Source organism: Gymnoscopelus microlampas (genome assembly GCF_963454915.1).
Source record: "Gymnoscopelus microlampas genome assembly, chromosome: 10".
Lineage (NCBI taxonomy): Eukaryota > Metazoa > Chordata > Actinopteri > Myctophiformes > Myctophidae > Gymnoscopelus > Gymnoscopelus microlampas.
Genome location: NC_139947.1, coordinates 34,099,043 through 34,117,575, shown reverse-complemented (window position 1 = coordinate 34,117,575; position 18,533 = coordinate 34,099,043). Strand labels below are relative to the sequence as shown.

At 41.0% G+C, this 18,533-nt stretch overlaps 1 protein-coding gene across 1 annotated transcript; it reads right to left on the bottom strand.

Annotated features, from left to right (window-relative positions):
- Window positions 1-204: 204 nt before the first annotated feature.
- LOC311054196 (uncharacterized protein) lies at window positions 205-17,379 on the bottom strand (the record flags this gene model as incomplete). Its single annotated transcript, XM_084070074.1, has 19 exons — window positions 205-339; window positions 577-675; window positions 947-1,091; window positions 1,216-1,332; window positions 1,653-1,849; window positions 1,971-2,089; window positions 2,913-3,033; window positions 3,344-3,485; window positions 4,412-4,481; window positions 11,838-11,983; window positions 13,017-13,150; window positions 13,359-13,457; window positions 13,724-13,868; window positions 13,994-14,110; window positions 14,682-14,878; window positions 15,497-15,615; window positions 16,575-16,692; window positions 16,985-17,126; window positions 17,324-17,379. 19 exons carry the CDS (start codon window positions 17,377-17,379, stop codon window positions 205-207), a joined length of 2,418 nt encoding a protein of 805 aa, XP_083926200.1.
- Between the last annotated feature and the right edge of the window lie 1,154 nt (window positions 17,380-18,533).

Genomic DNA, 18,533 nt, shown 5'->3' with positions numbered 1-18,533 from the left:
CACCCGTGTATGGTTACTGTTTCCAAACCCAGACATACAAATGTAAATGAATTCCTTTTTTGCTCCAATATATTTTATTCAAAAGCAGACATAGCACCTTTACCATTAAAACTTAGACAGTTCAAGTACTTTACAACAATGAATCATACAGCCCCCACAGGAAATCATAGAGTTATTGATTATCCATTGGGATGCTTAGTTTGATTACTGAGACTGGGCCAGTCCAACGTACTTAGCGCCGACGTCAAAGACGGTATAGTACTGCCTGATGAAGACATCTCCCAGGATCCAGAGGCTTTGGCCACCGGCGCCAAATCCAGTGCTGCAACCATAGGAGTTCTAGAGAGACAAAGAGGGGACAAAGTGTACTTCACTCACAAATACTTTTAGCTTAAATACAGCACAGCCAGTGTTGCAAGTGGCGTGAGTGTGTGTGTGTGTGTGTGTGTGTGTGTGTGTGTGTGTGTGTGTGTGTGTGTGTGTGTGTGTGTGTGTGTGTGTGTGTGTGTGTGTGTGTGTGTGTGCGTGCGCGTGCGCGTGTGTGCGTGTGTGTGTGTGTGTGTAGTATACACTGACCTGGGAAACATAGGCAGAGGCAGGGAGAGGGAAGGCATGTCCATTGATAGTGAAGATCACTTCAGGCATGCTCTGGATGTTCTGGCAGTTCACTGAGGACTGTATAAAGAATGCAATGTGTTTTAACATATGGTACTTCTTTTTGTTTAACGTTGCTCAATCGAAATGAGCATCTTCACATAAACTCTAACATTCTACCCACAGAGCACTAAGACATAATTAACCTAGGAGGCGAGTCATTTTGCCAGGCAGGAGACAGATATTGTATTTTCAATGAGGTGTCTTGTTGTTTCAGTGAGGAGTTTGATCACTGCTGTGTATTCTAAATTGGAGAAATAAAAAGTCAAGAAAAGAAAAATTTGTATCTCACCATTCCATACTGACTAGTGGTGGCTCCAACATTGGAATTCATGTTGTTTATGTCATTCTGTGGGCCAACAATGAGGGAAGTGCCGGTGTCAATGATAGCCTGGCAGCCACCATTACAGGCCACAGTCTGTCCATTGATGGTAACACTGTTAGGAACAATAGCAGAAGCAGAATTAATAGATGTATACTATGTATACTTTGTTTAGGCAAGGTTTATCTGCTGTCAACTTTTAAAAAGTGAATTGTGTCAGTAAAGTGATGTGTTTGCACCTGTCCATACTGATCTGGTAGTAGGTGGCAGAGCTCAGAGGGATCCAGGTGAGTTGTCCGGTGAAGTGGTTCTCATCATAACCACCGAAGACTATCTCACTGCCCTGCTCTGAGTTGCTAATGGGAGGGAAAAGCATAGACAGGCAGGCAGGCAGGCAGGCAGACAGACAGACAGACAGAAATACAGAGACACACACAGATATGAGGAACAAGAACAAAATAAATGTACTCTTATGTAAAGTGGTACCAAGATGTAACAAGAAATACACCTTGAACCTTGAACACACATTTAAATATACATGTAAATATACTTATATGTAGATACTGTACATACAGTATACATATACAATACATATACAGTACATGTGCATGTACTATACCTATACGTGCCATTGTACACAACCAAATACAAACACTATTCAATTTAATTTTCGTACGGGCTCAGGTAGACACCGAAGAGCTGCTGAGACACCAGGTTCTGCTGCATCATGTTTTCAAAGACAGGCAGCACTTGGTCAGCGGCAAGGGACTGGAAGGCAAGTCCCAGGATACCATCAGCCTTCATGTTGGCCATGAAAGGAGCCTCTGTCTGGCTGAGCCCAAACACTTGGTTGGGCACAGAAATTCCACCAACCTGGAAGATAAAGTCAACGGTTAATGAAAGTTTCTATTTGTTGGTTTGTATTTTGTATTTGAGAGGTACAGTATGCAGATAATATTCAGAATTGCCAAAGACGATTCTGGCTTTTGGTTACCCCAACGGTGTCACTGCCCAGATATCCAGTCATGCTGCCGGTACCATACTGAATGGACAGGGAGCGTCCGTTCCATTGGAAGGAGGAAGACTGCTGTGGGTTGAATTTCTGGTGGTTCTCTGTAAATAAATGTGTTTTTAGCTGGGCATTTGAGAAGCTAAATCGGACCAATTAAATCGTACCTATTCTTGGAATCATTAAAACAAGTGTCTCTACTTATACTAATACAAACTTTCATTGTTAGGAAACAATAACTAGTTATGGTTAAACACTATCCAACAGGTTGTTATCAGAACCATAGGTACTGTATGCTTTGCAAAGTGCAAAGGGGTGGTGCAGTGGTTGGACCATAAAACCAGGTTGGACCACATCAATTATCGCACCCAGGTGTCATACTGTATAGCAGACCTACAACATTGACTGTCAGTGTCTGTACTGTCCTTTGCCTGGATTTGCCTCTCGGAGATCAAATAAAAATCACACCCAGTGTGAGTAAGAGGTGCCTACTCTGTTTGATGTGTGTGTGCTGTCATCCAGGTGGTACTAATCTATTTGATGTGTGTGCTAGTATTGAGGCGGTACTACTGTATTTGATGTGTGGGTGCTGGTGTTGAGGCGGTACTACTGTATTTGATGTGTGGGTGCTGGCATTGAGGCGGTATTACTGTATTTGTGCTGATTAGAGCAATGGTCACCGAGTCTGATTGGACTGTCAGAATTTATTTACTTTTAAGTATTTTTTACTAATTTTAACAACTTTTAAGTGTTTTTACTCAATTTATTTACTTTACTTAAATATTTGTACTCCCTTTCTTAACTTTTTGCATTGTAGTTCGGTCGTTTTATTGTCAATTTGTTTGTCATGTTGTCGGAGGGACAAACACACAAAGTGAAATGTAGATCGGCTGGCACCACTAAAAACTGTACTGTAACAGTACTCACGACAGGCCTGGCTGCTGCTGCAGTAGACAGAGGGGATCCACAGGTTGGAGGAGCCGGTGTCAAAGAGTACCTGGAAGGACTGGGGAGGAGTTCCAATGGTGATCACGCCATAGTAGGACAGCTGGAGGTGACACACAGCAAAAGACAAAGTGACGTAACAGAAATGTACAATAACATTATAGAACATTACTTTACATGAACACTAAAGGACTGGTTATCAGGGTGACTGACTAAAGTTTCTCCTGCTTTTTCAATACGTGGCTTCATTCAATGTCCTTGGCAGTGATTATTAGACATTTTGAGGAACCGAAACCTAATTTATTCTTAGTCATACCAAGAACAACAGGTGGGAACACCTGTTATTTTTATCATGGTTGATGATGACGTGTATATTAGGTTTAAAATGTGTCCTTTTGTAAGCCTGGACTTACGTCATAATCATTGGTCATGGGCTCATTGCCTGTCTGCTGGAACTTGACCATGGGGTTGTATGGGTGCTTCTTGAGGGTTTCCTCCAAAAGTCCCTTCTCCCGCAGGGCCTCCCGTGGAGTTTTCCCCTTGATCAGGGGCACCCTACACACAGTGAGAAAAGGATCATTAATAATGCCAGGCCCTTTTTTGTTATCCTTTGCAGTGCCATAGATGAAGAGGTTAGAATCAGATTTTTATTTTATTCACCTTGTCCGCAACACAGAATCATGAGTGTTAATTGTACTCTCTGACAGTGTGTATATGCATTGACCTACAATAGCTTGATTTGATGTTTGTGTTTACATGTATACCGTATGCATTTAAAAAATCTGCCTATGAAAGTATAGCTGTGAAACCTGACAACCAAGCACTGTACAGGCATCATGTTTAAAAAGTAAAAAAGTAAAAAAAAAACAACAACTGTTGAGTTTGTACATAGTATGGGACAACCTTTTAACACAAAGAAAGACTTTAGATATGTAGGCATTAGGCAATCATGCACTGTCTGTATGTTCCCAGTAAGGAAACAGCCCCCTACGTTATACTATGCGAGTCTAAATAACCTTGACAAAGGTCAAACAAAATGTCTTATAATTTACATCAATGATTTTCATCAAGGTTAGAAGGATTCAATATCTGAGTTTTTTTTCTAAGCCTTTAACGATAGTCGAAATACCAGGTCAAATGTTTTTCATCGGTAAACTCCCCTATGCTCACAACTGAGCATATACACAACTTTCTATACTTTGTTGGTCAAATATCCTGCACATATTGCACTTTGCACAAGTCATTATTTCTTGTTTTAAAAACTTGTTTTTACTTCTTTCCTTTCTTAACTTGTATTATACTCTGTTATTATATGTTAGTATTAGCACAATCTGTGGAGCATGTCACAGCAACATTTCACTACACATAATTGTTGAGTGAGTAACAAATAAAAGATCTTGAATCTTGAATAATTCATATCACAAAATAATGCTAACCAAAGTAGGTGTAGAGGTGGCTTCAGTCAGCCAGGTGGTACTTACCTGAGGAGACATTCAGAGAGAGCCACCAGGGCACAAAGGACAACGAGACACTTCATGGTTACAAACTTTGCTGTTGGACTTCAAGAGTGAAGAGATGTTGAAAGACACCATCCTTTATATACAGTGCATCAAGGTTGTGTCCCTGAAATGTCATTCCATGTCACAAAATAGCATGACAACCTGAGATAAGAAATGTGTGATACGATGATGCATTATATGGCCATATCTCTGAAAATGCAAGATAAATAATTAATTTCTTTAGGAAGTGCTTTTTATATATTTACATTCAGATCAGAAGATTTGATGTTCATTCTTTTGTGTTTTGTTTAATGTTGATACCCACCTTTTCCGCGTGGCAAGATGTAGACTCTGGCCGTTTGCCCGGGCTACTAGGCTACGCTACGGTAGTTGATAACATATTCTTGGAAAAAATATATTTGTGTTATTAAAAGATAATCAAGATAACCATAATTGAATAATGATTGAAATAAAACCAATGTTTGTCCATTTTTCCATTGTGTTCAGAAAAGCTTAACACCAACATATAATATGACAACAACCTTTTTGTTTTGTTGTTCTTTATTTACCCAAGGTAGTAGCTGAGCACAAGTGCTCATTTTCAGCAACGCCCTGCACATAGAAACACACAGACAGATCTTATTTGCTCTAATTCTAGGTAATTAACGTGTCACAAAATCTCAGATCAAATAATATTAATATTACAAATAGAAAAATCTTATATACCGGTAGTATTTTGTTAACAAAAAAAAATCATTTAGATTTCATTGTTCTTCTGTTTGAAGATACATATATTATTTTTTACAAAGGATTTTTAAATACAGTGAGTACACCTTAGCACTAACCATACTCACAGTAAAATGATCACTTCACTAAAGTCATAATAAACCACTGTAGTCCTCATATCACTTTCAACCGGCTATAAATGTAGTTATATGATGTCATGAATTTGTGTTGCCTGAGATGGTTGAAAAACATATCATCGTCATATGATTGATCACATTTTTAGATTAGTAAACACCTAATTAACCCTGTAGACAATTTGCTCTTTATAGATCAGGCTTGTGACCGAATTCCTTCCCCAAACAACTTTGTTAAATAATCTGAATGTCTCATGAGTGGACCTCCGTTTGAAGAACCGACTGCATCTTTCTCTAATCAGGGCACATGGACGACATGATGACAATAAGAACAACACATGCTGCACCAAACATCTGCTAGATCAGTGATATTCAACTGGCGGCCCGCGGGCCAAATCCGGCCCCTGTGGAGTTACTGTGGCCCTATTCCAGATTCCAATGTAATTATTTATTATTTTATAACTTTTTTGGTGTGAATAGCTGTCCAGCCGCTTTATGATTTCTGCCCGATTCTGCCTAACACGTTAAACATGGAGAAATAAGCATTGGTGTATACAGTACTTGAAAACCATACTTGAGTAAAAGTACATATAGAGATATGTTTTACTCCAATAAAAGTTAAAGTCATTCATAAGAAAATCACTTGGGTCAAAGTATTTGACCCTGAAAAGTATCTCGCGTTAAAATGTACTTAAGTATCAAAAGTAAAAGTACAATTAGTAGGCCTATCAAAAGTACAGTATAAAGACTTTTTCATTGTACAAAGAAACAAAACATAACTAGAAAAGGTGCTCCTCGGAGCACAGGTCTCCGCCAGGTCAGGAAGTTGTAATAGAGGTTGTGTTATGTTTGTAACAATATACGTTTTATATGGCATTAAGGTTTCGTACATTTCTATAGCATGCAGTATAATATATTGAGTAGCAGTTTATAGCAATTGACAATGACTTACTATGGTACTTGTAGTGTGTTGCAGGTAGAGTGTGAAGTGAGCGGTGATATTTATGAGTTATTCATTTCTATGAGTTATTAATTTCATCATGTGTCTCGCTAGCTAATCACAGTACGTCCTGCGAATCTTAGCCAATTGCAATTAAATAACATTGACAGTACTCCTACAGATTTTGTCCAAGCGTCATGCGTCTCTATGGTCAGCCAATGGTGCCGAAGATTAGGTGTTCACAGACGGACGGGGACACACACGGACACACACACACACACACACGGACGGACGGACGGACGGAGGGTAAAACATACTCTCTCGCCATGCCTTTCGGCCTGGCGGAGACAATAACCTTGTAGTTAGGTAGCTTGGCTGCAACGCAACATTTTCAATGGCACATCAACATAAAAGAGCACATCAGATTATTTTGAGTGCAGTCCGTCCAACACATGCCATCCATTTGTAGCTACTGTATTTCTGAGTTTTGAGAGGATGTAGTCCATTACATCAAAGAAAGCATTCTCCCTCTGCAGCCATTAGCTTGTTTTGAGTGGATTTTGTCCGTCTTCCATCTTCTCCATTTGCATCCATTTGAAGGTTGTACATAGAAAGTTTCTTTCATCCTAAATAGCGTCCTGGGCTGAACAATGGTAGCTCAACTAATGGTTCTTGAAACACATCCTAAGAGCTTGAGTTCTTATCAGCTGGGTGCTCAGACATAACCAAAATGCAAAAACACTCCGCCTTGCCAGTCTGCCTCTAATACTTTTTTCACAAAGACGCCGAATGCTAGGGATCCGTGCACAGAACATACTGAAATATCTACTTCCTATTTTATTAATATCAAATTCAAAGCCTGTGCACTATAAAGGACTGCCACAAACATTATCCCATCAAACATCAAAATGCATGAATGCAGAAGCAGGCCCTAATAACTTACCATAATGTCGTCCATTGGTGTGTCCTATCAGACCTTCATCAGGCCATCTCTCTAGCTCAATGAGAAGAGAGGCAGCCTGTGAATCCATAGGTTGCTGGTTCGATCCCTGTCCCCAACAATGCGTTGAGGTGATCATTATTTGTTTATGGGGATCTCATCTTAAAACAAGCTCAGTGCTTAATGAGTCTCCCAGTTTAGTAGACCTTGTATTGTGAATTTGTACTTCCATGTACTGATGTTCTCATGTCTTACTAAATAAAGTACATCAATCAATCAATCAAACCTATAGCACAGTTAACCATGAACATTTTGATCATTTTTGTTGTAATGGTCTTGTGGACCCCACTTCAACTCATTTTACAATTGTGGCCCCCTGCCTAATCTAGTTGAATACCCCTGTGCTAGATAAACTCCATGCAGGGAAACATCAAATGGGCACGAATGGAGATCAAACCCAGCAAATCCTAGAGTATCTCCATTGTCAAAGGCCGGCTCGCCAATGAGAGGTTCCACAAACCAGATCTTGGAGCAGCCAATCAAAAGCCTTGGTCGCTGGTACAGTAGAGACCTAACAAAACTTGCAGGATACAATCAGTGCTCTCCCAGAGAAGTTTAAGCTGTGGTGCTTTCAGTTTGAACTGCTGCCCCATCTCATGTGGCAAATTTCCATCTATGAGGTCACTCTATGCCATTGCAATCAACTGGAAAGATTTGTGAATGTGCAAGTGAGGAAGTGGATAGAACTACCGAGATGCCTTAGCAGCATAGGCCTGTACGGGAATAGAGCCCTCTCTCGGCCAATTGTGATCCCGGTGGAGGAGCACAAATGTACCAAAGCGAGGCTGGAATTGGTTTGGGAGAAATAACCCCCATGGCAAAAAGGCTACTCCGAACACCAGCACCTGGTTGTGGAGGAGGTGCTCCACCAGGAGGATGTAGAAAGAGAAGTCTCCCAAGGCATGGAAAGGAGACAAATCATACAGTATGTGAGCAATGGAACATGGAGTCACATATGTCCTGCCCTATCAAACCTACTGTGTCTACATCTCTGGTTTCATGATGATCCTCCCTCCCTGTCTCTGTCTGTGTGTAGCACTGCAGCCCCAGCAACCCTCCAACACATAAGATACACCTGGCGCCACAACCAAGAGCTGAAGTGCCACCATAAGGGCAGGCCCAACGGAAAGCAATCAGATAACTTGGGTATATTGTCACATTGTATGTACACATATGTACTATGTAGAAATGGCCTTGAACTGAACGGCATCGCAAATGTCATTAAATGGGGGTCCGTAGCCCTAATGCATGTCAAACTGGGGGTCCAAGAAATTAAAATGGTTGAGTCACTGCTAGAGCCGTAAAAATCTTCTCTTATGGGGGTCCCTGGCTTATCTTTACAAATGGGGGTCCGCGGGCTAATAAATGTCAATTTGGGGGTCCTTGACATGAAAAAGTTTGAGAACCACTGAGTTAAACAGCACATTACCTGAGCACAAACTGAGGCATATGGCGCACAGGTGCAGAGGGGTTGTATTTTGACTCTGAATTAATAAGGTTAGCTATCCTTATTTCTAACCCTAACCTCAGTAGAATTATGCCTAAACCTAACTTTATATTCCTAACCCTAACCTCAGTAAAATTATACCTTAACCCGAACATTATTCCTAACCTTAACCTTGGTAAGATCACGCCTAAAGAGAAAACAAAAAAAGGTAAATAGCAAAGCAGCTGTATGACCACGATCTATTGAGAGTCAACCCTCAATCCAACCTTTTGTTTGTAGTTTGAAGTCACAATGGTTTTATATAGGAAGGGGGTGTGTCTCATAAAATGTATATCAAATATCTAAATATTGAATCAAGCAACTTAAAAACTGTCTGGGATGCACAGCATAGGCTGAGTAGATGTTAAAATGACTCCAAAAGTGTTTTAACGTGATGTAACGCAGATGACCTTACAGCTGCAGACGAGACGGATTAAGAAAATCATAATGTTATGCTGCCATACAAAGTGCAGCCATCATGATTTTGGGGGATACATCATTATCTCATGAATGCATGAACAAATAATGCAATATACTCTATACCTTACCCAGCAACGAAAATGTAAACATTTGAAAATGTAATGTTTTTGTGGTCCAGAAATGTTGTCATTGAAAGTTTCTCGTTTCCTCTGGCGATAGCGGTTGCAGCAAGTGGAGTATACTGTATTCAGTTGTGGTACAGTATGTGTCACCTTGCTTTCCATCCGCATTCATTACATTGCATGGAAAGGTCATTCTGTGCATTTGCACGTGCAGATAGTTTCTTTACTTAGAAAACAAACTCAGGTAAACAAACTCAGGTCCACCTTCACAGAGGAATATAAACATACACTATACTCAACGATCTCTCAAAGACCAACTCAAGCTCAGAGAACATACATAAACGAGCGACCTAACCAATAACACAAAGTTCACTATATACACATCAAGTCCCATTAAACAAAGGCTCTTCAGCTGGGTTGCCCAGGTGGAAAACAGTCTCTCAATCAGGGCTGCACAGAGAGGAGATGGGGTGAGCAAAACGAGGGAATATAAATTAAACTATACACTATACTATAAACTATAAACTATCTCTTAGCAAAATGGAAGCACACGTTTCCTGATGAATCCGGTCGATCCAACATATGGTAGGAGTAGCGTGCCAAACTTTTGGGGTTGGGGTAAATATACAAAAATAAAGTCGTCCAAGTACTACACTAATTACACTTAACATTAAGGCACCACACTATTTTTCTGTAAAAAAAACCTGGCTGAGATAGAAGCGGAAGGTATACCTCGTGTCACCAGGCTTTCTGCAGTAGCTCCCTGTGGAAAGCCTGGTTTTCATTCTAGTGTAATTAATTCTGTCATCCATATCCAGTAATTTTCACACACACATACTGTACATACACGCACCATTTTCTTATCTGCTCAAGAGCCAGACCGGAACAGAAACCTGCAAAGTGACTTGTTTAAAGCAAAAGAACAAGGAAGCGCTGCCGGAGTTCAATCACAGTGGCTCAACACAGGTGCTCTTCAGTGGAACAGGTATAGGAATAGAAGCAAAGGAAACCAAAGTTGCAGACTGAGGAAAAAATACTGAGGCACACCGTCTTCAAGTGAAAAAATATAAGGGTTTATTTTGTCAGATGAGCAAGGCAACAACTGACCGACACGTTTCAACACTTAGGTCTTCAACAGGGTGATTAGTCACTCTTTAAGTACAGGTTGTGAGTGGCAATCAAATGATTCCAACCAATGTAAGCATTACACACAGATGACTTATAGTTTCACATGCAAAATAAATGAAAATACATAATATGCAAAATAAATTACATAAGTGACTTGATCCCAGTCTAGCAGGATGACTGGTCACGCGCACTGATGCTTACTATACTTATTGCGTTGTAGTTCTTTCAAGATGGTGGTACTTGCGCCAAATTCCGGTACTTCCGCTTAGACACTCCACCAGCTGGGTCTTGCCAGCCATCAGAAGGTGCACTGTGCTGGCATCCTGCTTCACGAATAGGCTCTATGCACAGCAGCCATATTGGAAAGAAATCGGACCTCTGGGTTCATCGAGGCCCACTTTAGAGCCTATTGGGTCTCAGAGGCTGCTGAGTTTCTGACTCTATGGAGCTTGATGCGTGTTGAAGTGATGGGATTTCTACCAAGAAACGATTAAATTGACCTCAGTAAACACCACATAACTCTCTTTGCCTGGTTATGCTAACTTGTTAGCAGCAGGGCTAGTGCTTCTTCTTCTTTGGAAATGGCTTTTCGCCAACAGCTGATGTCTGATTTAGCTTGCATACAAGTGTTGCATTGCTGCCATCTTCTGGAGTTAGTAAACTTATACAGCGTCGAGCTTGTTTACTTTTTTGTCTTGTCCAAGCAGCTCTAGCTTCAGATGTGTTCTACCTGTTACATCACTTGAAATAAGAAATACAACCAAACATTCACCGTTTTGAAATTTACTTTATGAACATTATCCACATGTGTTGCTACACTTCAGTGACTTTTTCTGTACCAACAATGTGCATTGTAAAAACAACAGTTGTCCTATTTTGTTTATGTGTTATAGCAGCTACATTTATTAGATTTTGCCAAGGATTGGCATGTTGAAAGCGTACACAAGAAATCTGACCCTGATCAGTGTTGACAGACACACTAATCACAGCTTAACCATTGTGTTAAGTGATAGCTACTAGCCTATTTAAGTAAACTTTAAGAAATAGTACTGGGACCACTTCAGAAAATGATTTAATATCCTATTATTCACATTATAGAAACTATTATTTACTATCCCATCAATATGAAATCAGCAGGTTTTTTCTTAGGAGTCTTTCCTTGCCCTATTGAGGGTGTATGGACTAGGGACACATGATGTAGTATGGTTTATTTTCTTTCATTCTTTCTTTTTTGCCTTTTACCCCTTTTTCTCCCCAATTTAGTCATTATGCCTACTGATTTCTCCCCACACACATTTTTGTGCATTGTCACAGAAATTGGGCTCCTTACTGGCTCATCTGCCAGTGAGCAACCCCCACCAGGAGGATGTAAAGCCTCAGTCCTACTCCTCTTACAAGTGCCGCCTAGTCCGTAGGAGACGGAGTACGCGCAATGATAAACATCACCCTCACCGGCCATCTTCCCTCCCCCGAACACGGGCCCATTGTGTTTGTAGACGCTCGACAAAGCCGGATGCACCAGACTCCACGTGATGGGGAGGTACTTTACCACTGCGCCACCCGAGAGCCCGCTGTCTGGTTTCTTGAATCTCTTATTGCTTTGGTTAAAGACCTTTCCATGATTTATAGGGATGCACAATATATCGGTCATCATATCGGTAGGCCTATCTGCAATATCGCCTTAAAAATGCAATAGCAGTATCGAACCGATATCAAAATAATATATAGGTTTGGTTTTAGCCAATATTTTATTGAATGGGAAGCTGAAAGAGCCTTTTGTGATGTTGAAGGCTGCAGATTCAAACAATGTTTGCCGTGGAATCTTTCAAAAGGGTCAACACATTTCTTTTAATCAAAATACTTTATACAAAATACATTTAAGTTGTTTCAACATCTACTTGCATCCCTAGTTTTGGAATAAAGAGGCATTGCTTTTTGTGTTTTTCAGAATGGACACAATTTGTTTTCATACATTGGAAAATATCGGTTATTGACCATAACACCAATGTCGATATTGTTTATTGTATCAGCCAGAAATGTCACATCTGTGCATCTCTATTCATTTAGATGCTATATGTTATGATTGATTCTCTGAAAGGACTTTGCAACTTTGTATTTGATAAGTACCCAAATGAAGTGTTATTATTATTGCCCAGGTTGGGGAAGTCACTTTCAAAATGTTGTAAATTATTATTGTTCTGTTACAATACTACTTTGCGTGCCAACTAGGCATAATATTAAATGGAACAGGATAGGCTACATAATAGAGAATCGGCAGGCTATATTCACATGATGAAACTCATAATCATCGGTGGGCATATATTTTGAACATAAACAAGCAAAGAAATGAATAAAAGTATAAATTGTATATAGACCAACTGTATTGTCATTAGTGTTCATGAATGTGTTAGATTAAACTGTAAATAATTGATATTCTAAAGTAATGCCTTACTTGACACAATAACTGTAATAATATTTTATTCAAAAGCAGCTATAGCAAATTCACAATTACATCTTACACAGTTTTTCATCTGTACAAGTTGTTTAACAGCTACGTGAGCATGAATCATACAGCCCCCTTGAAGTCATATAGAGTTCTTGATTATCCATCGGGATGCTTGGTTTTATTACACAGACTTGGCCAGTCCAACGTACTTAGTCTGGGCGTTAAAGATCGAATAGTACTCTCTGATGAAGACATCTCCCAGGATCCAGAGCTGGCCAAATCCACCTTTGCCAAACCCAGTGCTGCAACCATAGGACCTCTAGAGAGAGAAAGTGTTGTTGTGTTACACAATTTTACTTGTGTGAGTATAGCCAGTGCCAGTGCCAGTGTGTGTGTGTGTGTGTGTATGTGTGTGTGTGTGTGTGTGTGTGTGTGTGTGTGTGTGTGTGTGCGTGCGTGCGTGCGTGCGTGCGTGCGTGCGCGCGCGCGCGTGCATGTAGCATACATTAGAGTGTGTGTAGACTGACCTGGGAAACGTAGGCAGAGGCAGGGATGGTGAAGGCGTGTCCATTGAGAGTGAAGGTCACATCAGGCATGCTCTGGATGTTCTGGCAGTTCACTGAGGCCTGTATAAAGAATGCCATGTTAGTAGCAACTGTGGTTGTCCATCTTTTTATTTTAAGTTGCTTAATGAGCCTCATACAATAGCCATCATTCCTACCCACAAATCACCAAGACATATAATTAACATAAACCTAGAAGGTGTGCTAACTTGGTAAATTTGTATACTTTGTACTAATAATCGTTTTTGATGAGGTGTCAATTTGATCACTGCTGTGTATTCTAAATTGGGGAAATAAAACAGTCAAACAAGAAACTGTATGTGTCTCACCATTCCATACTGATTAGTGGCGGCTCCAACCCAGGCATTCATGTTGTTTATGTCATTGGGTGGGCCAACGATGAGGGAAGTGCCGGTATCAATGATAGCCTCGCAGCCACCAGCACAGGCCACAGTCTGTCCATTGATGGTAACACTGTTAACAGCAATAGGAGACGCAGAATTAGTGTGAATTAGAGTGTCCTGTGTGTATAGGCATTAGGTTTTGCCGCTGTCTTTTAAAAAGTCAATTGTTGTCAGTAGACTGTATTATGTTTGCACCTGTCCATTTTGACCTGCCAGTAGGTGGCAGAAGTCAGGGGGATCCAAGTGACTTGTCCGGTGTAGTGGTTCCCATCATAACCACCAAAGACTACCTCACTGGCCTGCTCTGAGTTGCTAATAGGAGCAGGTAAGACAAATACTTTAATGTCAGATACAAAGACACACACACACACACACACACACACACACACACACACACACACACACACACACACACACACACACACACACACACACACACACACACACACACACACACACACACACACACACAGACACACACATATATACACACACACTGTAAAAAAAAAAAAAAGGGATGGACCTTCCATAAAGAATGGATTGCACACTCCAGGGAACAGAGATGGACAACTTAGTACTGCATTAAAGTGAGTAACGCGTTTCGCCATGAGCTTCGTCAGGTCATAGCACCAGATGAAGCTCACGGCGAAACGCGTCGTGCTAATAAATCACTTTAATGCAGTAGTAAGTTGTCCATCTCTGTTCCCTGGAGTGTGCAGTCCCTTCCTTATGGACATCCCTTTTGGATGTGCAGGAGTCCTCTTTTTGTTACAAAGTGCTTTAAAGTAGCAACAAATCCAAGATCAAAATAAAATAACAAAAAGCTTACAAAAATGCATCAATTAAGATTGTTTTTTATCACTTTTTCATAATGTTTCAGTACCTGCTCAGGTAGACAGAGAAGAGGGGCTGAGACACCAGGTTCTGCTTCATCATGTTGTCAAAGACGGGCACCACATGGTCAGAGGCAATGGACTGGAAGGCAAGTCCCAGGATACCATCAGCCTGCATATGGGCCATGAAAGGAGCCTCCGTCTGGCTGATTCCAAACACCTGCTCGGCCACAGAAAGTCCACCAACCTGGAAACGAAATTCAGTGCTTACTGAACGTTCTTATTTACATTAAATTGAGGAATTTAGCAGACACTCTTATCCAGAGTGACAAATGCGAGATCAGAGTAAGCATGAACTCTAGTCAAAAAACAAAAGGATAATAGTTGCATACTGTAAGTAGAGTTCAGAGAGAACAATGTAGTGCGTAAAAGAAACTAGGATACCAGGTGAACAATGAACGTAGCATCTGTCTAAACATCATGCTTTAACAAAAACTAAACAAAAACAAATAGTGACCAAGATTTATCTGAATAGTAAACTAGCATCTATCAAGAAAAAAACAACACAAAACAAAAGCTGACAAGAAGGTATACAAGGAGAGAGGATTGGATTAAGGGTAATACCCTGCGACATACTAGCGTCATATCCAGGGGGTATACATCAAGCTGCCTCAGGTACAGTGACAGGAGATATGCTCTTGACCTAATGGCCACATGGCTTGGTAACTGTTTGTTCCCAAGGATAAGTACTTACTGTACTATGCAATGGTGAGTTTATTCCACTGATTTATTTGTCAGTGAAGAGGTACAGTATGCAGATACTTGTCAGAATTACCAAGTGATAGCCTTGGCTGCTTTTGGTTACCTCAACAGTGTCACTGGCCAGTAATCCAGTCATGCTGCCGGTACCATACTGAATGGTTAGAGCCTGGTTGCCCCACTTGAAGGTGGAAGACTGTTGTGGGTTGAATTTCTTGTGGTTCTCTGTATAAAGAAATGTTTTTAGCGGTACATTTTTCTTTTAAATTCGGTTTATTTCATTTATTTTAGAGAGAGGGTCTCAACCGTTAGTGTTCTTTCTGAGAATTAGATAAAGGTTGAAGTTTGGGAGAGGAATGCCGGGCGGGGGAATGATATTTGTCACTGCACATACTCCTACGGCCTGGCGCGGCACCTGTCAGCGGGGAGTGTTGGATGGGAGGAGTAGGATGGAGGTGCTACGTTCCCCCGGTGGGGGCTCCTCACTGCTGGCAGGTGAGCCAGTAGGATACAACAGCAGTGACAACACAGTGAAATGTGTGTGGCTGGGCAGGAATCAATTGGGGAGAAAAAAGGGGTAAAAAATAAATAAATATGGATTGAAATGAAAGAATGTTAGTTCTACAAATCTCATAGAATGTCATTTTGCCAATTGTTGAAAAGGGAAGGTTGCAAATTGGTACTGTATGCATTGCAAAGTATGGGTGTTTTTTTGTTCTTTATTTACCCAGGGTAGTAACTGAGCACAAGTGCTCATTTTCAGCAACGCCCTGCACATAGAAACACACACATTAAAACCTGGGAGCTGACCAGTACAACCACAGTCTTATACTGTTGGTCACTAAGCAGCTCCACTGGAGCAGTTCGGGGTCTAGTGCCTTGCTCAAGGGCACTTCAGTGTGATGGGGGAGTGGTGACCATGCACTTCCCCTCACAGATTGTATTGTCAGTCCGGGGAATCGAACCGGTAACCGGCTTGTGGCAACAAGGGCGCTCCTCTAAACTTTAGGCCACCGCTGCCCTATAGGCCAAAACTGGTGTTGCAGGTGTTGGACCATAAAACCAGACCCGCCCCATAATACATCTATTTTTGCACCCAGGCTCTTTATGGAAGACCTACACCCCAGACTGCCTGTACTGTCCTTAGCCAAGAATTGCCTCTCAAGAAAAACAGTAGTACTCACGACAAGCCTGGCTGCTGCAGTAGACAGAGGGTATCCACAGGTTGGAGGAGCCAGTGTCAAAGATAACTTTGAAGGACTGGGGAGGAGTTCCGATTGAGATGACTCCAAAGTAAGCCAGCTGGAGGTGACACACAGCAATAGACAAGGTGTTGAAACAGAAATGTACAATAATATTACAGAACATGTATACGTAACTGTAACTGTATATGAACACTAAAGGACTGATGATTGGGGTGACTAAAATGTCCCCTGCTTTTACAATATGTGGCTTGATGGTGATTATTATAGACAATGAGATGAGCTAAAGTCTAATTTATACTTAGTGGCCAATTTGTTATTTTCAGCAAACAATATGGTCGTACAATGAAATGTAAATTAAGTTTAGTTTGTCCTTGCTGGCCCGTCCTTACATTAGCATCGTTGGTCATTGGCTCAGTGCCTGACTGGAGGAACTTGACCATGGGGTTGTATGGGTGCTTCTTGCTGTACTCCTCCCACAGCCCCTGCTCCTCCAGAGACTCCCGGGCAGATTTCCCCTTGATCAGGGGCATCCTACACAGTGAGAAAAGGATCAGTAGACTAAAAATACCAGGCCCCTTTGTTATAATTTGTCCTACCTTTAGACTTATGCGAGTCTGAATAGCCTTGACAAGGTCAAATACAATTATTACATTTCATTTATATTATACAATAATGAATTACTACCAATGTAGGTGTAGAGGTGGCTTAAGTCAGCAACTGGTACTTACCTGTGGAGACATTCAGAGAGAGCCACCAGGGCACAAAGGACAACGAGCCACTTCATGGTTGCTAACTTTGCTGTTGGTCTTCACAGAGTGAAGAGATGGTGAAAGATGCCATCCGTTATATACAGTCCATCAAGGGTATGTCAACAAATGCCTTTCCATGTCACCAAATATCATGATAACCTGAGATAAGAAATATGTGATAACAACAATGGCCTTATCTCTAGTATTTGCAGTATGCAGGTAAATAATTAATAATTCTTCTGTGTTGTGTTTAAAGGTTTCATGACGTTCAGTTTTACCACACATTAAAAGTCTTTGTCATGGTCCTTCAAACGTGTATAGAAAGTTTTAACAAAAGATTCCACTCCATTGATCCATGGCAGGTGTTTTTCTCTCACATTTCTAAAGCCTTTTCAACTGCAATGAAAAAAGAAATCTTTGCCTGCAGGTGTCGCTGGTGAGGGATTTTGCCTGTCAATCATCGCCTCTGCTCCGCCCCCCCCCAAAGGAAAGGATAGGGGAGGGGAGGGGCGAGGAGGAGAGTGGGCGGGATTAATCGACAGTGACCTCACTGTCGAAGTGCCAAGATCAGATTACTTTTCAGCCTAATTATTCAGAAAACCCCAGACCACAGAAAATCCACTGAATGTTCAAAGTTCCGATTTTTTGGGTGTAATTGTGGTCATAAAACCCCCAAAAAAACATTTTAAAAAAAAAGTGAAAATGAATGTCATAGAACCTTTAATGTTGATATCCACGTCTTCCATGTTGCAAGATGTAGACTATTGGCCCATTATTTTATGTTAGGACTGTGCAGGCCCCGCCCCCTGGCATGGTCGGGCTCAACACATGAAATACGACATAGCGGTGAGTAGTACTGTACTTGAAATGGGATTTGGACTGATGGGCCGCCGTGCCAATCATTCGAAACATTCTAGCTATTGATAATTTACAGTATTTAAAGTGGGTTCCAAAATGGCATGATCGCTGTCCATGGTGCTGAACTCGTATGGTTGAGTGCATGCATGCGCTGTTGTGCATATTTAGCTTCCATGGCTCTGAACGCAATTGGTTGGACCTACAACCAACAACCAGTGGTGGAAAGTAACTAAGTACATTTACTCAAGTACTGTAATTAAGTACAATTTTGAGGTAGTTTTACTTTACTGGAGTATTTCCAATTTTCAGTACTTTTACTTCTACTCCACTA